The sequence below is a fragment of the Phodopus roborovskii genome, unplaced genomic scaffold (assembly GCF_943737965.1).
Source record: "Phodopus roborovskii unplaced genomic scaffold, PHOROB, whole genome shotgun sequence".
NCBI classification, from domain to species: Eukaryota; Metazoa; Chordata; class Mammalia; order Rodentia; family Cricetidae; genus Phodopus; species Phodopus roborovskii.
This window is the reverse complement of record NW_026126691.1, coordinates 3097177-3118584: the sequence shown is the minus strand read 5'-3', so window position 1 is coordinate 3118584 and position 21408 is coordinate 3097177. Positions and strand designations below refer to the sequence as shown.

At 38.8% G+C, this 21408-nt stretch overlaps 1 protein-coding gene across 7 annotated transcripts in view; it reads left to right on the top strand.

Annotated features, from left to right (window-relative positions):
• The window catches only part of Kat6b (lysine acetyltransferase 6B), a 180959-nt gene that overhangs the window by 116142 nt on the left and 43409 nt on the right, over positions 1 to 21408 (top strand). For 3 of the 7 annotated variants that reach the window (XM_051174765.1, XM_051174763.1, XM_051174764.1), the window contains exons 3-10: positions 2637 to 2745; positions 10334 to 10449; positions 10648 to 10729; positions 13406 to 13538; positions 16215 to 17140; positions 18101 to 18222; positions 20229 to 20344; positions 20900 to 21041. In XM_051174765.1, coding sequence (XP_051030722.1) covers positions 2637 to 2745; positions 10334 to 10449; positions 10648 to 10729; positions 13406 to 13538; positions 16215 to 17140; positions 18101 to 18222; positions 20229 to 20344; positions 20900 to 21041 — 1746 coding nt within the window. Of the gene's footprint in view, positions 1 to 2636; positions 2746 to 10333; positions 10450 to 10647; positions 10730 to 13405; positions 13539 to 16214; positions 17141 to 18100; positions 18223 to 20228; positions 20345 to 20899; positions 21042 to 21408 lie in introns of those variants that run through there. The other 4 variants (XM_051174767.1, XM_051174766.1, XM_051174768.1 and 1 more) reach the window with 4 other exon arrangements.

The following is a 21408-nucleotide window of genomic DNA, read 5'->3' as shown; positions in this document are numbered from 1 at the left end:
CAGTCCCCCCTGCACCTGTGGCACCCCCCCAACTATTAATGTGGGTTCCCAGGATTTAACATTTTACCCACTAAGATGGCTGTGTTGCTCCTGTGTCCCCCTTAGAATGTCAAAAGGAATTAAAAAGTTTCAAATAAGGTTGGGTGTTTTGTTTTTCTTTTTTAGGGGAGTGTCAAAAGTGTTTGACGGTGTAGCACAGGCTGGCCTTGAAATCATTTCAATCCTGCCTCCAATTCCAGTGTTCTAGGGTTACAGGGGTATGTCACTATAATCAACTTAGACTTCTGTTTTCGTACTTCTTAAATACTACTTGTCTTTAGTAGACCTGTATGGAATCAAACTGCTATTTTAACTAGACCTCTTTCTTACTGCAATCCATTTTACTTTAAGGGATTATTTAAAAAAAATACAGTTTATATGTAGTCTGAGAAAGTATAAAAATTATTCTGTGACCCATTTACATGCATTACTGTAAAAGTTTCATTTCATACAAGTGACAATTTTTTTGAAGTTAATTAGACTCGGCTACACTGAGGTTAGCAAAAAGTGCTTTGAATTATCAATAATTCAGCAGGACAGACATTTCTGTATAATGCAGTGGTTTTATAGAGTATTGTGAGATAGTTATCCGTAAAATAAATGGCGGTGGGCATACATAGCATGGTGGGGTTCACTTGAATGTGGTGTGAAGTGAGCATCTCTGCTTCTATTAGTGGGCAGGGTGTGGGACATCAGTCTTTCTGGCCATGAACTACTAGCAACCTTTGTCCTTTGTGTTACCTTTAGTTAAAAACGAAAAATGAGTGTGAATGCTGGCTGGTGGCCATGTCTCCCTTTCAGCTAAAAATTCTTCTGGGAAAGAAAAATGGAGCTGCAGATTTAGATTTATTTCATTGCATGAATGATATGTGACATTTTGTAAATTATTTATCACTTCAAGGTGGTAGCAGTGGCTTGGACATTGTTCTATCCAATGAAAGCAAGAATCCCATTAGTACACAGACTGTGCTTTAGCCAGAATCTATCAGGGGAATGTTGTCACTTTAAAACCAGATTGTTCTTTTAATTGCTATTTAAAGGAACAAAAGCATTCCCTAGGTACTGCAGCTGAGCAGTAGCAAGTAATAACTATGGATCCATAATTATGCAGTGCTGATTATCTGGCATTTCAAATACTGTGGCTAGAGTCAGTGACCAATTTGTTGTAGCTTGTCTCTTCTTTCTTTCCTTCTTCCCCCCAACCCCTTTGGTTTTTCTAGTACAGAATGGTTCACTGTGCCTTTTTAACAGAACTACAAAAATATATTTGTAAAAATACCTCAGAAAGTAAAGTATGCCCATATTAACAGAACAAATTAAACTGAAAATAAGGGCAGGATAATGAACACTCATATTGTAAGATGAGAATCAGGGTCATATTAAACAAGTTTGTGAATGCTTGATCATAAGATGAGTTCTTGACTTTCATGACATGTTGTTAGAGGGAATCAAACATTTGTTGAATCTTATAACCATTCAATATATTATCTTAAAGAAAGGGTTGATTTTTTTATTTTTAACTGGCTGTTGCTTATTTATGTAACCAGCAAACATATTTTGAGTGCCTACTGTGAACCAGGCCATGCATTTGGGATTGAATAGTTGCCCAAATGAACTTCATTCTGTGCTGTGATTTACATATAAAAACATTTGTGATTATGTCGAGTTTTCTTACCCTGAATTTTTGATTCATGAGATTCAGTATAAAGACCTCATAGTAACATTCAGAGACCTAGCAGACATGTGTGAAGGCTTGGAATGTACAATAAAATCTTAGGTTTTTTAAAATATAATTTTAGCTGTTCAAGATAATGTAACCAGATCTGTTGACAAAGTCAACTACATTCATATGGATGGAAATGCCTGCCCTGCTGGCAGTAGTAAACAACAGTGAGACATAGAATGTATGTAGATTTACACATTGTTAAAAGCAATTGCCTTAAAGAGTGCCAGGGGGTAGACAAATGTTTTGTTTCTTTTATAAAGTGTGAATGTGAGAGATTGAGGGTTTATCTCCTTTGTGTGCCCTGCTTTCCCTTTGAAGCCCTTAGTTGCCAGAGAGGCCTTGTTAATAGTCTTTTGATCTTCTCTAGTCCAACAGAATTTTAGCTCCTGCTTATTCTCTGTTCATGTGCCATATAAAACATACATTTCATGTCTAGTGTTTAATAGGTGAATTAGGACACTTGGTAATGTTTAGTTAAATAACCTCACTTAATTAACTGGGTGATATCCATGGTTTTTAATGCTGAGTGGATGAATCAATTTATTATACGCATTCAGATTATGGGAGCACTTGGAATTGCAGATGAATCCTTAATGTTCATTCTGAGGGCTCTGTAATATTTGAAGGTGTTTAGGTGTCACTAAATTCATAAAAGTTACTTCTGGATCTAATGGCTACATTTAATGTATTTGGATACTGCTTTGCTATCAAATAATTTATGATGATTTCTATTAGAAGGTGTTGATCTGAATATTTAATTTATCAGGGTTTCCTTAAATAATATTGTAAAGCATTTTGAATTTTAATAATTGTTTTAAGTTTTGAAAGGAAAGCTAACTATACATATATATATATATTTTTTTTTTCATAGCCCCGTGCCGATCCCATTCCAATATGTAGCTTCTGTTTGGGGACTAAGGAATCCAATCGTGAGAAGAAAGCAGAAGAACTCCTGTCTTGTGCAGACTGTGGCAGCAGTGGTAAGTTTGGGGGTTATGTGCCTTCTCCACTGACTTCTACTGGCAGGGCTTCATGCTCTTTATCACTAGCAAAACCACACAATGTTTGTTGTTTAAATAAACTATTCGCTGATGGAATAGTCTTGAAATGTAAGAATGTTACACAAGTCAAGGGTGAAAAAGAACGTATCAGTACCAACTTATCTTACATTTATATGATACTGTTCAGTAATATTTGTAACCAAGCTCCTGTTTCAAACCTACATGGATAATTCAGTTTGGAGACATCAGTAAAATAAGTAAAAAAAAAAAAAAAAAAAAAGTAGAGATTTTGGGTTTTGTCCATTTCTCTCCATGTAGCTCAGGCTGGCCTCAAACTCACTGTACTTTCTGAGGTTATGCAGGATGGTATGTGCCACAACTGAGCTTTTGGAAATTCTGAAGTCTCCATATGTTGCCTGAGTCACACTCCTAAACGCTGATCATTCTCACAACTCATCTTCCCAAGGAATCATTGCCACATTGCCATGCCTAGCTCATGGCAGAGTTAAAGCTAAACACAGAATCATTTCTTTTCTCTAGAGACTCAAGTCTGTAGTGTTTCAGGTCATGACACCTACTGGTGAAATGTAGGTACTTCAGCTCAGCTCTGAAATCGTCGTAAGATGCAAGAGAGATTGGGGTTGCCTGGACCAAGGTAGATGAGGGTGGTTGGTGTGGGAGGAAGTGGACTAGCCGCTGGAGAAGAACCCTGGGCAGCTACTGAACCAGTTACAGTGCCCCAAATGCCCCGAGGGAGATGTGTTCTTACCATAAGATTTTAAGATAATGCCTCCAGTTGTAGTCAGATATATAAAAGCAAATTGTATTTGTTTTTTTTTTTTTTAAAACTTGATAGTCTTTTTGATTCAGTACATAAAAGTCATCCAGGTTACATAAAAGGGTAATAAAACCCACCCTCCATGCACACTTTTGTTATTGTTTTTTCTGGGGTCAAACTGCTAAGAAATACTACTACTGAGTTAGTTGCACCCTGAGTCTGAGGTTTTAAAAAGTTAATCTTTCTGTACTGGTCTTTTGTTCTTCTCCCAGGTACTGAAACATTTTTTTCCCTCAAATTTTATTTTAAAATTCATGGCTATCAGCTGGAGTTTTATTTCCATGGCAAAGCAGTTGCCTGAGATTCTAGGTTCAATCCCTCATACAAGAAGCAAACGCAGCCCTGTAGAATCTGTAGCAAGTTCTTATGCAGAGTCAGTCCATACACTTTACTTTCAACTAGTTATCTAATCATTCTATGAGGTACTGTCCTTGCTAGAAATGATGGCACTTACCTGTAGACTTCAAAGAACTAAACATCCAAGTACATAGTCTACATGAGCTATATAGTAAGAGTTTCATAAATGGGCCACCCATGGTTATGATTTCCCACACTTCTTGTTGTCATTCTTGAGTGCTGTAAATAATTTAAAGTGTTATCACCACTTCAGACAGCTGCTTGATGGTTGGATAGAGGAAACATTCCATACTGAGGAGTGATAATGTTGCAAAATGACTCTTACTCATGCAGAGGTTTGGCTTGATAGGCCATTTGTGGTTCAGCAGTTTCCAGGACCTGATTAGATGGAGAGAGCCTTCAATATAAGATATTTCAAACCCTACCTGAAAAAATGTTTTCTAACAGTCTTTTTGATGGCCTCTACAGATTCACTAACATTCTCTAATTTGGCCATGGTGTCATGGGTAGTGACAAGGGCACAGAAACATTATCTGTGTGTCTTCCTTGATACATTTCAACCCAATGATATCCCTGCTGTTGGTGTTGGTGAGGGAGTGCCTTATGTATCAGTCTGACTTACTTTATCTAACTTATAGGTCCTCTCACTAGGCTCATTTCAATTGAATTTTTTGTCACTGCCTAATCAATTATATGGTATTCATCTATCTGGTGTTTATCTGTATGTAGATTTTAAGCTGTACTTTAAGAAATGCCCTCCATTGTTTAATTTCCTTAGTATCACTTTATCTGGGTACTAAACAGATTATGGAGGTACTGAAATGTGGGAAGAGAGGCTTTGTTAATGTATTCTTTGCAGCTGGTGACATGCTCAGCCCTGCTGAGTTGCTAAGGAACCCGGAATTTTATCATAACTTCAAGTCCTTCCTCACAAGGTATCAAAGTGTAATTCTACCCAGGTCAATATCAGTCTTTCTGATATAATCATATTTCCCTCATTTTCCTGCCAGAAGGAGGCCTGATCCCCTGTGTACCAAAGTTGTTGAAATATCTTTTTCTCTAAAGTTGTTTCCTTTTCCATTCACACTTCCTAGGGTCAGGCTAGGGGCTGTTTGGGGCATTGGTTCCTTCCCTGTCCTCAAAAGTACCCTTTGTTTTCTAACAAGTGCAAAATGAGTTGAGGGTTTCTCTCCCAAGTTCATGTCTACCTCTGTCACCAGCAGAAATCTAAACCCTAGGGCTTCATGTCTCTCTGTAGAGCACAGAGGATGTCTGAAGGTGCCTCCCTGGACTCTATAAAGTGAGGCACTGCTGCACTGTGGCAGTTCATTTAATCTTCTGTGAGTGTATCTGCTTGCATTCAACCACTTTAGTGGCTGGGAAAAGATCCCTGTTGCGAAATACTTGTAGACATGTACTTCCTCTGGTCCATTAGGCAAGCAGCCTATGTTCTTTTTTCCTCTTAAAATTGAAGCATCAAAAAGAAATTTTAGGGGGTGCTAGGATCTTTGTGATTTTAAGCTATGTTTTGACACCTTGGTATTTATGAGGAAAACAGAAGATGATGGGCCTCATGCTTCTTCAGGGCCCTGTCCTTTTGGGAGCTAGTGGGACAAGCGCTTGGTCCTCCAGTTGACCTTGTAGAGATGGCTGCCTTCTCATACTCAGAAGGACCTATTGGTTCCAGGATGGAGTTGAGACTGAATGTAAGGATCAAAGGGATTATAAACATAAGATATTTTTGCTTAAAAGGAAAAATGTCCACGAGCAGTATAAAGCCAGAAAAAGGAAGTCCAGATGCAGCCATAAGGAAGACGATTATTCAATGTGTTTCCCACATGTGCTCAGTGCTTTTAGTCACCTCTCTCTGAAGCACCATTTGTATGATGACGATTGCACTGTGCTGAGCTTTCACAGACATGAGTGTAACTGTTTCCTTCTGCTGCTACCATGAAATGAGCTCATTGGACTTTTCTCTATTTTTAAGATGACTGCATTTAAAATGGTCACAACTAATTTTTTTTTTCTCCTTGCCAGAAGTCCTTTATAAAAAATGCTCAAGTTTGTATGTAGTAAAAGCATGAGGCAGGGGCACATAAAGATGTCCCAAATGTGCTGTCCCCAGCCTTGGGCCCTGCTTCTCTTTTCCTGCTGGCTGTAAGTATGGTTTTCTTTTCTGGTACAATATGAAGAATAACAGGGCTGCCATGAGGGTAGTAAAATGATCATGTGAGAATGGCCAGCAATGTGACACATGCAGATCAGGGGATTATCAAGAATTTGGGAACTGTGAGAGTCCTTAGGTCTGAGGAAATGGCTGAGGCTGGGGAGTGATTTTACTTGACTTTCATGGATCAGCCTACTTTGAAATTAACACTGTTATATTCTCCTTGCCTCATTAAGACCAAATTATCTTTAATTAGCTTCGCATAAGTATTAGATATTACACCAAATGAAATTTTGTGTCTGCTGCTCCGATTGCCGGGTGGTTAAATCTTACTTACAGATGAGTTGTGTGCATGTGTGTTTTCAAATTAGCAAATCTAAGATAAGTGTACAGTTCAAAATTACAGCATCGTACTAAGTGGGAGCTCATTGAAACAGGAGGCAAAAGAGAGGCTGCTGTGGCGCAGCTGGAGAGGGAGAGAGCCCCTCTGCAGAACTGGAGTTAGCTGTGTGTGGACTGTCAGCCCACACTCGGAGCCCTGGCACCCACCCTGAGTTCCTCTTTGCCCCAGAGTCAAGCCTGAGAAACATGGTGCTGGGGGAGTGATTAGGTGCAGTCCTTGGCTCTCCAGGGTTACTTTTGCAAAGCACTGGTTTCTTAGGGTTGTTACGTATAAATGCCTCAGGGAACAGTTTGTTAGTCATCTAGTTTCACACCGACTAGACACAGATTGGATCATTGAGTTGAAAAGGGGTGTCTTGACTAGAAGGAATTCCAAGAGAAATACACAGGTGAGAGCCTCACCTCAAAGGAGTAAATAGCAGGAGGAGGAAGGAGAGCCCTACGCCCTGGAAGCCACTGTGAGAGGCAAGAAGCAGAAATGTTGCTTTTTGGGTGCATGATGTTAGAGTTTTCTTTACTGTCATCAAACAACCTGAATAAGAAACTAAGAGTCAGAAAGTTCATTTTGGATCATAGTTTGGGAGGTTTTGATCTGTGGTCAGTGGCTCCATTGCTTTGGACCTGAGGTGAGGCTGAACATCACAACATCAGGAGCCTGTTCACCTGGTGATGATGCCAAGAACAAATACTCATTGTGGCTCATGGATAATCCAAGAAGTCACTGGGAGAAAAGAGAAGAGCCTCCTTAACAAGAGTAGGAGTAGGTGGGATCAGAGGAGGACAGGCTGGAAGATGGTAGCATGCACAGAGCTGAAGAAGAGCTCTGTGTACACAGGAGAGGAGAGCCAATGAGCTTTAGTGCAGAATACAAAGCATTCAGTGATATGGGATAGTATTAACAAGAGGTCCAATTTGGAAGGCCTATATGAAAGCATTTACATTTTTGGTGGACAGAGAAAATCAGATTTAAAATCTACACAGGTCACTTAGGCTGCAGTAGAATAATTGATGAAAGTTAGGTCAAGATGAACTAAATGATGTCATCTCACAGCAGTAAGTATGTGTTTCTGATGGGGAAGTACATTTCAGTTTCTTATTTGGTAACACCTTTTTGGCAGGTGAATTCTCTTCCCAGTTGCCAGAGGCCAACCCCAGTATTAGGTTTCTGGCTTTCCTTCCTCCATCTTTAAAGCCTGCTGTGACAAGTGGAGATTGTTGCATGTTCCCAACATCTCTTCCTTTCCATTTGCAAACTCTGCCCCTCAGTTGTGCCCACACCTATAGAGTTGCTTTCTCTACATGGCGTGAGAAATTGGGGTGTAGACATCATTTAGGGTCATTATTGTATTTATTATACAGTTATTCTCCTCAGTGATTTCCTCCTGGTTTGTGACTCCTAATTTAAATCATTTTCCTGCAGTTTTACTAGATAAAATTGTTATAAACTATGAATACTTATGTGTTTGTGTAACAATGAATAAATGAATGAAGACTTAACATGGCTCTCAAAATCTGGTACATTGCAAACCACAGTGCAGAGAGCACAGGGATTTTAGAGGAATGGCTGAGTCTGTGGAGTAGCTCAGTAGGAAGTAAGGGATTACATTGTCAATACCATCAATTCCTAGTATCTCATTACTATAGCTCATTCAGAAATACATCAAGACTCAGTTACAATCTTTTATTTTAAAGTTAATGTGAGAAAGGAAAATGAAAATATCTCTTCATTGCTCAGCATCTTTTACAGAACCATGGAAATATATAGCTGGAAGACTTTATAGCCAATTCTCTTAAGCTAAATAAAGGGAAGATTGCTTCCTAAAAGAAAGATGGGCTGAAGGTTTTGAAATTTGGTAGGACAGCTTAAATAGTAGTAGTTTGAGATACTATTGCTTAAAGTGGAAGAAAGCATTAAGAGGAAAAATGTTCTGTGCTTTTTATTGAAAATGGCCAGAATCTATTACTTTTGAAAATGCAAAATTATTAAAAGTCTCTATTGTAGGATATCTATAGGAATAAATAGTAAGCTGTAATGTGGTATGAATTACCTTAGTTACTGAAGACTAAGCTGCAAAGCACAAAAGGAGATTCTAATGTAGAGAAAAATTCAGTGCATGAAATTGAGGTCATATGTGCCCTTGATGTATGACTTACAGGAAGTAATAAAGGGGGAGGAAGGAGTAAATGGCATATTTTAAAGCTGATAGTATCCATTTTAAGGGTGGAATTTAAATTGCTGTTCTTTAAAAGTTGAGTTTTTTAGTCCCTCAGCATGAGGAGGGGGTGAACTTTTCAGTGTAGCCTTCTGCCTCTCCATTCCAGGCATACTCTTCAAGGTAATGAGTGAGTTTTAACTGGTCCTGAGCAGGGAGAGGTGATCGAGGTCATTTTTACATATTTAAACCTTCCTCTCCCATTCATCTGACTGAGGAGCCCTTTGGGGTAGACCATGTCACAGGTTAAATGTATCAGAATGGGTGTCTCTCCCAGCCTGAGGTTGTGATCATTTAGCAACATTTGATTTTCTCAACATCTTAAATACAGATGTTTTTATTTTTTTTAAGAGTAGGGAACTATGAGCTATTATTAATGGTATTGATGATTGATATTGAATGGTTTTACTTCAAAAAGCCAAATCTCCTGGTGAGTAGAATTTTATGGTAGCACCTGTTAAGCTTTAGGGAGGAGAACCTTTTTGGCAGGAACCCAAAATACATATTTGAACAATGAAGCTGCCAAAGTCAGGAAATTATAAAACAGTTTGGAAATTACAGAATCTGCTTTTTTTATTGCCCTTCAGATTTCCTTTTGCAGCTTGGTTATAAGCTATCTCATGGGATTTAACTAATGTTCTTACTATTTAAAGATCAGATTTAAAAAAAATAATAATCAAGTTTGGAGATCTCCTTGGGGTCGTGATAAAAAGCCATTAGTTTTTAAATGGAGCTGCTTGCCTCATACTCTCTTCTCTTGCTCATGGAACCCAGAAGTCTCCTTCCTCTGGGGCTTTCTGCAGGCTGGCTGTGTAGAACGCTGCTGGGTAAAAAGCGCCCAGAGCTGTGTGGAAGGCAGGATGTTCTAGCAGAGTGAGGGACGCCCATAGAGGGCGGCATCTCTGAATCTGTCTTCTTCAACTCACAAATTCCATGCTTGTTCAACTTTCAGAATTGAAACTCAGTGACCCAGGAACTGGGTGGCAGTAGGATGTTCTAGGTCTGTTCCAGTAATAGGTGTTCTTTGTGACTGTTGGATGTATGAGTTAGTTCAGCCACTTGGAGCTGTAGCACAGAAAACAGCTTTGTACAATCCAGACTCCCAAGTTATGTTATCACAGGTGTGCACCACCACCATGTTAAGCTCAACTTAGCCATTTTTTTTTTTTATGATTTCATCACACAGAGAGCAATTGTTTAAACTTGGTACTACTACACAGTGTAGTATACCCAAGAGCTGTGGGCACATACACACTCTTGCAAGTCCTGTAAGGACTGATAGTTGGTATTGGGATACATTTTCAGATTTATCTCAGGGAAAGTATTCACAAAATCATTCTGTACATGCAGGAAAAGAAGACAAAGACGAAAGAAAGAAAGGAAGTCTCTCATAAAGTTCAACATCTCTGACCTATTTTGTTTTCAAGTTCCTAAGGCTCACTGGTTGACACCAGTGGCCATCAATTGGATAAAGGGAATTTTTAAAATAAAAATAAATAAATTTTTAAAAATAAAAAATGTTTTTTTTTTTTTTAACAACAACAAAAAACTAAGACACTGATGACATAGAGCCATTGCTTTTTATTGCAGGACACCCATCCTGTTTGAAATTCTGTCCCGAATTAACAGCAAACGTGAAGGCCTTGAGGTGGCAGTGCATCGAGTGCAAGACATGCAGCGCATGTCGGGTCCAGGGCAAAAATGCAGTGAGTATGCTTCTCACAGCCAGCCTGGGAGCCGTGCTGGTGCTCAGGCTGCCCTCTGGTGATGGCACACCACACCTGGACCACACCTGGGCAGTCCTTGCTCCTTTGTTACATTTTACTGTTAACCTGCTAACTTGAGGGTGTTGGGAGTTCTACAGTTGTCCTGTCTCAATTAGTCTCTAATATGTTATATTACAGGATAATATGCTTTTTTGTGATTCCTGTGATAGAGGATTCCATATGGAATGCTGTGACCCACCACTTTCCAGAATGCCAAAAGGTGAACTTTTAAACCATATTAAAAATGTAGGGCTGGGAAGTAACTCAGTGGGAAAGCATTTGCCTAGCATGTATGAGGTCCTAATTCAATTCCCAGCACTGTTAAATAAACAAATGGACAAAATGTTACCTTTTACCTGTTACCTTTATTTTTATGTCTGGGAGTCCCCACCCCCCATGTTCTTGCAGGTTCTTGTAGGTTCTTGCAAAATAGTTTTATGAAATCACTTGGTTTGGGGTGACATGTAGCCTGCTCTAATTCAGATCTAGGCAGGAAAAAGACCTTCTTGCCCTCCAGCAGCTCCCTAGTTAGTAAGAGTTTATAAGACTGCCTGTATTATCCAGTAAAGGAAATGAGTTTTGTATTTCTAAAATTCATGATGACTTCAGAGTACTTCAACAGGAAGCCATCACCAGATTTCAGCTATTGGTTGATGTTTAAAAGCATGAACATCTGAATTCTCTTTTTGTTTCTGATGTAAATGGAGTTTTCTTCTCTGTTTATTTGTGCAAGTTAGCCATGCCCAGCATTTCCCTGCCCTTCTCACATTTGCAATATGTTAAGCATTTAAAAATTACCTTTCCATTTTTTATACACACACACACACACACACACACACACACACACACACACACACACACACATTATGGAAGGTATAGAAAATACAAGCATTTAAGAGAAAAAAAGAAAAAAAGGTCAATACTTCCCCTGCCTCTGCACTCCTTTACAAAGGAGCATTCTGCACATATGTATGTAACTTTTTGAGATTCCCCCTTCTCAGTAGTTAATTGACTGTAAACATTCTCATATCACTGCTTGCTCTCCTAACATGATTTTAAGAGTCATGTTGAGCACCATGGTATAGAGCAGAGGTTCCAAACCCGCGTGTGGGCCATAAGCAAGCTTTGTTGGCACAGTCTTTCCAAGCTTTTGATCTTGAGTTGTCTCCATGGGGCATGCATGTTTTGATTTGTCACCTCTCACTACTCCCTTTTGTCACATATTCTAATTTGCTTTAGTCATCTGCCGTCGAGGTGCTTCCTGAAGGTACTTGATTTCGCAACCTCATGTATAAATGAACCATAATTGATTTAATTAACCAATTCTCTACGGTAGATACTTCAAATGTTACAAGTGTTTCCCTCATTCCTGAAAATAAATTCGTAGAGAGGAGTTGTCTAATTAGAGGCCACTTAAATAACTGAAAGGCTGTCAGTTTTTACACTGACCACCAATGTGTGAGGAATTGTAGTCAACATTGGTAGATTCACTGAGGTTTAGTCATTTTTTTTAACATTTCAATATCTTTAAAATAATTTTCATCTTATGACTAGTACCATCTTAGATTTGATAAAAAGTAGTCTTTTTAATATTTTAAATCAATTTGATAATAAGGAAAAATCATGATAGTTTTCCCTTTTCATTAATAAGACACTGAACTTTTGTATTTGGTTATTGACTCTTATCATTTGTGACATACCTGTTTTATACTTTAATAATTTTTTTCTGTTGAGGTTCAAGTACTTACAGCTTCACTTTTACATAAATATTAATCAGATTTAGATTCCTGATATTTGCAACATTTTGTTTTTTCACATAGTATTCTTTGCCTAGATTTTTATGACTATACTTCCCCAACACCCTGTAGAAATTATATTTGACTAGGGAGCTATGTGTGCATTGGATCTTTTTTTTTTTAACTTTATTTTTTTTTTTTTTAGTTAATGTACAAACTTTTTGTAACTGCTTGTGGTGGCTCACATCTGTTACCCCAGCACTTGGGAGACTGAGGCAGATGGATGTAGAGTTCGAGGCTAGCCTGGGTTACTTGGGACCTTATCTAATGAAGAGGGAAAGAGAGAAGAGTGAAACATTCTTGTGAAGAGTAGGGAGTAGTTCTTCTTCTCCCAGGTAGTTTATTAAATCTTCTCCTCATTTCCCTCACTTCCCTCATTCCTCATTTGAATTGGAGAAATGATTTGATATACTAAACTTGTCGATAATAGTGACATCTTTTTTTTTTAATTGGCCAATTTCCATATGCCAAACATATAATTTCAGGATTGTAATGCCAGAGTACTTAAAATTGTTAAGTTTTAATTTTAAAATATTTAAACTCATCGTCATTTTCAGTTTTGGAAATTTCCAAAAGCAGTTGAGAAAACAAAATGTTTAGAAGTCTTGAAAATTTTTCTTCCCAACTGATAAGAAAGGAATAAAAGATGAATAGTTTTTGATTTGGGCTGGAGAGATGGCGCCATGGTTCCAAAGCTTGCTACTTTTCATTCAGAGGACCAGGCAATTCACAGCTGCCTGTAACACCAGTTCAGGGATCCAGTGCTACTTTCGCCTTCTTGGGCATGTATTTAATGACACACATTCACACACATACACATAAACACATACAGTTTCCAGGGGTGATTAACGGGTGGTGGGAGGCTTAATGCCAGTGTCATGGGAAACAGCTAGGGCCAGCCCCTGCTTTCACCACCTTGACCTGGGGCCTTTGACCTTTAGCAATAGCTTTCTGAAAAGAACAAAAGAGTGACCCACATTCCTAGTCAAAGTTCTGCATACAGACACCCTTGGTCAGCTTACTACAGCTACAGGTTTATATTTAATACCTTCTCCTTAAGTAAAACATTAAAATTTCTTTTCATATATATATTAATTCAGGGATGTGGATTTGCCAAGTCTGCAGACCAAAGAAAAAGGGAAGAAAACTACTCCATGAGAAAGCTGCACAAATAAAACGACGATATGCAAAACCCATTGGACGACCGAAAAATAAATTAAAGCAACGATTGTTGTAGGTTGAGATCTTATTAAAAGAAATCTTATATGTTGTGCTTTAAAAAATGTAGGTAATTGTAATCCCCTCGGATTTTGTTAGATTTTTTTTTTTTTTAGCATAAATTTTCTAAACTCAATGAGGAATATTTTCCTTTTGCATAAGCTGTGGGATTTCCCCCCCAAAATAACATTTTTAATTACAGTTGGTATTTTGGGGTCTTCTTGTGGCAGTAACTATGATACTGAGTGACATATTTCAAGCAGCAAAATGGAAGTGTTGTGAGAACTGCCAGCTCCCCCTTTTAAAACAGAGAGTAATAGATAAATAACAATCACTTCTGATGCCAATGAAAGATTACCACTTTCTTTTTAAGATTTCTCTTCCAAAATAATAGCTGAGAAGCCTATAAATGACTGTTTGTCCCTAAAGAGTTGTATGCAGAAATACAGATAAAACGATTTGCAGTAAACCACAGGTCTACTATGATAACCCCATTCCCAATTTACTTCTGTTGTGTAATTGCCATTAAAGCCTAGCTGAAAAAAGATTAAGTGAAGTGAATGTGTTTTTAACACAGAGTACAGAGAAACATATATATGGCTGAGTGTAATGGTACATGCCTTTAATCCCAGCACTCAGGAGTTAGAGACAGGTGGATCTCTGTGAGCCAGCCTGGTTTATAGAGTGAGTTCTAGTACAGCCAGGTCTGTGTTGAACTTAAGGAAAGGAAGGGGCCCTGTGCTTTGTTATGAGTAGGTACCCTGTCTGCCTCAAGCTAACACTGAATCTTACTTGATATTTTTTTTCCCTTATTTCACCTGAAGTAGTTCACTGAATTATGTCCCCTCAGAAGTGCTTCTGCACTAAATTAAAAGAAAAATGTGAAGTGCAGGCTCCTTTCTAGAGTTTCCTATGAAATTTAATGAAATACCTTTAACTGGTAGGGTAGACATTTTTAAATCGATTTTTGATTGTTAGTTTCTAGAAACAAATATATAATATTTATGAATAAAATCTTTCATTTTAGTATCATTTTAAAGTAGAAATTATATTTTTTCATTTGCCCTGTATAGGTAGACATTATTCTTGAAATGGGACTGTATCCTGAGGGTCCAATTATAAAATCCAAACTAGGATATAAACTTTCTAAACAAAGGACTCAGCTGAAAATTGCACCTGGCACAAATCCTAACTTTTTATTTGTCCAAAATTGTCCTTTGAGCTCAGGAATTTTTAAGATAGTCTAGGGATATTTCTTTTCCATGCTTTCTAAGCATATTGTCCTTTCTGGGCAATGTATTCTAGATCCCATCCAGATGCAGCATTCTAATACAAACATTTATTTAGCCTGGATACATTGTTTGTTTATACCCTCACCATGTCTTGTAGCCACACCAGAGATCTCCCATATTCATCTGATTTGGCTAAAATAGTGGTACTGAGCAAATATCCTGGCAATTAAGCCACCTCAGATGAACCTTACAGAAATTGGTTCATTAAATCTTTGTGTACAAGATAGGCATGAAAATGTGCTCTATTTGTAATTATTTAAGGCACTTTGGTAATTTGTTATCATACCATTTTCAGGCTTCCATTTCTCCATTAGCTTTTCAGCTAAATTGATAACTTTGAGCCTCAGCATTGTCATAATCATATGCAAATGTTTCTATTGTATAAATTTCTCCTGCAACATGGGTAGCTTCTCAACTCTTGGCCTGAGGTACAGGCAGTCAACTGACATTCATGTAGGAAGCTGTGTTTGTGGAGTGACCTCCTACAGCAATATGGCCAGAACCCACCATCACACGAAGTGAAATGTCAGTCAAAGTAGGAGACAGAGGTCTTGACGCCAAGTGTCTGACAATGACCATGGTAAATGTGCTGCTTCTCCACCAGACCCCTTGTCATGTCCGACCTACTGCGGCTTCTATTTAATCATTTCTTCAGTTGGTTTGTTTTTTGTTTTTGTTTTTTTGCAATTGTCCTTTTTTTCAGCAATATTTTATGCTGTAATTGTATTCTCTCCTAGGAGAGTATTATTGGCTGTTTATTAAGCATAAACTGGTAAAAGAGGATACCTTTAGTTGGATTTTTTTTGTTATTGTTGATTTTGGGTTTTTTTTTTTTTAAGTACAAATTTATATATATATATACCCAAATTGTACTTCTGTAAGTTTCCAGACTATGTGAAAAATTGCTTCTAATCAGAAATAAGGATATCCTTTTACTCTGGGCCACACATCTGACCTACCTCCTCTAACACTTCTCAAAGGACATTCTAGGAAATCATAATTGTAACAACACTGGGGATGACTTATTTTTTTGTATAGTTATAATGAAAGCATTGGGTGTTTTTTAGTATCTACAAAATTTTTCTTTCTTGTACTACACTTGGGTCCACATGGATTCTACTAGTACCTGTTGAATGGGCCCTGAGGGAATCTTCACAGGAAGTAGGTTCCTTTATCTTTTCCAGCCAAGAAACACATAAATGGTGGTGCACACGCGCGCGTGCATGCGCACGCACACACTCACACATACACACACACACACACAGAACCATTCTTAAGTTTGCAATTAATCTTAAGTTCAAATACATTGACTATGCATCTAGTTTTTATAGATTTGTTATTAGATACCTTTATAATTCTATTATTTAATGCTGATAATATTCTCTAAATTTTTGCCTAGGTCTGTAACCAGTGATGAAGGATCCATGAATGCATTCACAGGAAGGGGGTCACCTGGTAGGGGTCAAAAGACTAAAGTCTGTACCACACCTCCATCTGGTCATGCTGCGTCTGGGAAGGACTCAAGCAGCAGATTGGCTGTTACAGACCCCACTCGGCCTGGTGCCACCACCAAAATCACCACCACCTCCACCTACATTTCTGCCTCTACACTTAAAGTTAACAAGAAAACCAAAGGGCTCATTGATGGCCTTACTAAGTTTTTTACACCATCACCTGATGGTCGCAGATCACGAGGTGAAATAATAGACTTTTCAAAGCACTATCGTCCAAGGAGAAAGGTCTCACAGAAACAGTCATGCACTTCTCATGTGTTGGCTACAGGTACCACACAAAAGTTAAAACCTCCACCTTCTTCACTTCCACCCCCAACCCCCATCTCTTGTCAGAGCCCCAGTTCACAAAAGTCCAGCACTTCCTCTTCTACCTCTACCCAGAGTTCTTCCAGCCAGTCCAGTGAGCCCTCCTTTAGCAGTCTTACTAACAACAGCCAGCTGAAGGCTCTCTTTGATGGACTTTCTCATATCTATACCACTCAGGGACAGTCTCGAAAAAAGGGACACCCAAGTTATGCAGCAACCAAACGCATGCGTCGTAAAACTGAATTCTTTTCCACGGCAAAAGCTAAAGCCCGTTTCTTTGGAAAAAGAGGCGTTAGGAGCAGGCTTCTTTCTCCCTCCTCCTCTAGCTGGGTGATGACTAGAGGACATATTTTTAAAGCCATTGCTCACTTCAAGCGAACAACTTTTCTTAAAAAGCACAGGATGCTAGGCAGATTAAAATATAAAGTGACCCCTCATATGGGGACCCCGTCATCAGGGAAGGGGAGCTTGGCAGACGGAAGGATTAACCCTGATCAGGATGATGGTAAGCAAAAGGTGGAAGTTCCAGCCAAACCTGAGCCCCGCCCTTCCCCTAACCCCAGAGAACCAAGAAATCAACTGTCCCTGACATAGGCTCTAGCTCTTTCTCTGTCCTCTTCACTTACACACACATGCAGTGAGACTTTAACCTTTTTCTAATGCTGACTAGATCTCCAAAATGTTGTTCTTCCAACTAATACTCTCCGGCCTTTGTAGTGGCACTAGGCACCCCTCCCCGCCCCAGATGCCTTCCTAGCATCTCCTGGCTTTGTAGTCAGCATGAGTAGCCACTGTTGTGCTTCTGCCTTGCTGTTCCGTTCCGTGCCCCTGCTGCCTCTGTACCCAGTGCCACCTTTGCATACGTTGCTAGTGCTTCCAGCCAGGCATTTCAGCTCTGCCTCTCTCTCTCCATTGCTTGCTCATGACCAAGTTCATCCTGCTTCCGTCTCAGCAGAGCCTGATCTGTGATTCTGTGAAATGTGCATTGGGTTTGAGTGTGTTTGTATGTGTATCTGTCCACCTTAGGGAGGAAACCGATTTCAGAATTTCATTGAACCAATTGACCCATTACATTTGTTACCCTTTATATAACAAAAAGCCAAAATAAGTTGTTTGGAAAAATTGGTAGATTGTATGAAGGCAAAACTAATGATGGGAATGCTATAACTAGACATAACTTCTAATCTTGATTGAAAAATATGGTTTGCTTTGTATTGTTCTGACTTTCCCTTGTATTTGTTATAAAAAGATGACAGTGATTTATGTTCAATTGGAAATTTAGTTGTAGTAACGAAAGAATTACTGTTGGATCTGTGAGCCATGCTTAGCTGTACAAGATTATACCAATCAATGAAAATAGATCCCTGATTGTCCACTGTACTAATTGGGCACCATTTTGATAATATAAGCTGGTCACCCATGCTTCAAATCAGTGAATACACTTTCTGCTGGTTTTAAATGACAGATACTGAAATTAAAATAAGCATCAAACAAGAAAGTACAGATGTAAATGTGATCGGAAACAAGGATGTCGTGACTGAAGAAGATCTGGACGTTTTTAAGCAGGCCCAGGAACTATCTTGGGAGGTAAGGCCTAGATACCACAGAGAAGTAACCATTGTCTTACAGCTTCCAACCATTACTTTGAGGCTACAGAGCATCCCCTCAGTATCTTCCTTGTTCTTTAATGTTAATGTCCATCTTTTTTTTTTTTTTAACTGTAACAGTAACTAGAGTTACTTATTCTTTCCAAAATAGGAAGAAGACTCAACTGGTCTCACAAAATAGACTAGAGTAGTAATAGTTATACAGATAGACTATTAATTAGCTGGACATGGTGGCACATGCTTTTAATCCCAGCATTTGGGAAAAGAAGCAGAAGCAGACATATCTCTGTGAGTTCTATGCCAGTCTGGTTTACAAAGCAAGTTCTGGGACTACTAGGTTTACAGAGATAGACCCAGCCTCAAAAATAATAGTAATAATAGTAGTAGTGGTGGTAGTAAGCGAGATGACTCAGTGGGCAAAAGCACTTGACTCTGCAAGCCTGGCATCCCAAGTTCAGTCCCCAAAACCTTGGTGGGAGGAAAGAGAGCCAGGTCCCATAAGTTGTCCTCTGGCATACACAGCAGCATAGCATATGCACACACACTCACACGCACTCAGACACAAAATAAAGAATAAGATGTAGTTTTTTAAAAGTTCCTAATAATTTCTGAAAGTTTTTGCTCACACTTGTAAAATAACAATTTCAAATTGTAACCAAAAAGCACATCACTTTCAAATTTACTGATGCTTCTTCTGATGCAGATGGCCGGCCATATGAAAGCGTCAGTTTTTAACTTTTTGGCATTGATGAGCGAAGTGTTGCGTTTTATAATCAATTGAAATCATCTTTATTTTTACTGTCTAGTAATTTCTCTAATGGTTTCACTTAACATGTCAGCTCGACTCCAGTTACTGTCAGCAGACATGGAGACGTTTTTACAAGTGACTGCAATGTTTTACTGTCAGTAAACAGTTGTGTGTGGCCAGTACTCTTGAGTCCGTACCCTGCCTCTTCTCTTTAAGGAGGTCATGTGGTCCACAGTGGGCTTCTAGCTTTGTTTTTAGTAGCATCTTATCAGGCTGAAGACTTGTGGTTTTGATCTGAGGAACTAGTTCATATTTTCATCCTATTCTGCCCTCAACAGACCTTTGTGTTAGTTCTTCTTCAGCTAAATCAAATACCACATTTCCCTCTTTGTTATCACTCTTTGTGTATGGGATGGGGGCATTCTAAAGGTAAGGGACAATAGTCACTATCAGAAAGACAATGCTAACTCTAAAGCCCTTTCTTTACAACATGCCAAAACTTCTTTTTAAAATTACAATGAAGAGTTGAGGGGAGACACATACCAGTGCCATGGCACAGGTGTAGGGGGCCAGAGGACAGTTTGCAGGGATTAATCTCTTTCCTTTTCATGTGGCTTTGAGAAATAAAATTCAGCTTATCAACTTGGTAGCAGATGCCTTACCTGCTAAGCCATCTCACCAGCCCCAAAGCTAGGGGTTTTTTTATTCAAGAAATATTTCTTTTGTGCATCAGGTATTCTCCTAGACACTGAGGCTAATGCAGGCTCTTGTAGCTTACTTCATGGGAGGAGGGGGAATAACAGGACTGTGTCACTTTATAAGGCATAGATGAGAGCTCACAGGTGCTTAAATAGAGCTTCCTGTAGGAGCAGGCAACTGCAAGTGTCTGTAGTAGTAGTTGTGCCCTCTTCTAATGTCATTTCTAGTGCTTTGCAATCTGTTGTTAAACCCAGTTGTATAGACTTTGGGATGTACTTGCATCACATTTATTACCCATCTTTGGCATATTTCTTAGGGTGTTATTTTGCATACCTATGGATTATGTACAAAAATACTTAATATTTCCTGTTTTAACAACATGAAAATTAATAATTAAGATCAATGATATAATTGGATAGCCTCAAATGAAAAAGAAAAAAAAAAACGATATAAGTGAAATACTCTCTCTTCTTTGTACTTGTATTTTACCATGATTTGTTGTTGTTGTTGTTGTTTTTGTTGTTGTCATCATTTATCAGAAAATAGAATGTGAAAGTGGAGTGGAAGACTGTGGCCGGTACCCTTCAGTAATAGAGTTTGGAAAATACGAAATCCAAACCTGGTACTCCTCGCCTTACCCACAGGAATATGCAAGGTATGGACCAAGCCCAGAGGCCATGTGAAATGAAGGAAGGCACTGGATTCTAAAACATGGAGATGGTTGTAAGAGTAAACCTGAGATCTGAGGATGTCATTCAGTGGGTAGAGTGCTTGTTTGATACGCATGAGGCCCTGGTTCTGTCACCTAGTTCCACCACCTCTAAGGGGGGGGGGAGGGGAGTCAGTAATTTGGAATGCTGGTTTTTTGTTTTTTTGTTTTGTTTAAAGAGGTGGTGGCTCCAGGTCTGAAAACTTGATCACAAAGTAAAATCAGAGCTCATTCCCCTTAGAGACAGTGTCTTGCTATGTAGCTGGGCCTGACCTAAAACTAGGGCCTCAAGCTCCTAGAGATCCCCTCCTGCATCTGACTTCCAACTTCTGGGGTTAACAGTGTGTGCACCACACCAGCTTCTTTATCCTTTTTTGAAATGGTTTCAAAAGATTTTATAGTCACTTTATGCCTTAGAGAAAAACTGAACAATGTTTAGCTTTTCTCCCTTGAACAGTATAATCATTCTGATAGATTTTTTTTTTAAAAAAACTTTAACAGATTACCAAAGCTTTACCTGTGTGAATTCTGTCTTAAATATATGAAGAGTAAAAATATTTTGCTAAGACACTCAAAAAAGTGTGGATGGTTTCATCCTCCAGCTAATGAGATTTACCGAAGGAAAGACCTTTCAGTATTTGAGGTAAGCTTGTCTAAACAACAAACATCATCTTTTTAAACCCTGATGTTCCAAATTATTGACTGTGTACTTAGATTGTTTGTGTATTCAGTGTGTATTCAATCTTGGCATTGAAATTCACACTGTTCTTTAAAATAGTTCCCTGTTTTGGAATACTTAACCAGGTTAAGCCACCATTTGGACTGATGAAGAATTTCTGCTTCATTGACTTTTTTGTCTTTTCCCAATCCCTGTCTACAACAAATATATTTTCTGGTGAATTTATGATATCCTTGGCTCTTTGTAAATTCCACATTCTTTGGCAGGAGAAATTAGCTTTGTTTAGCAGCTCCAGCCAGTGTCTGGCAGGTACTCACTCTTCCAGGGAATA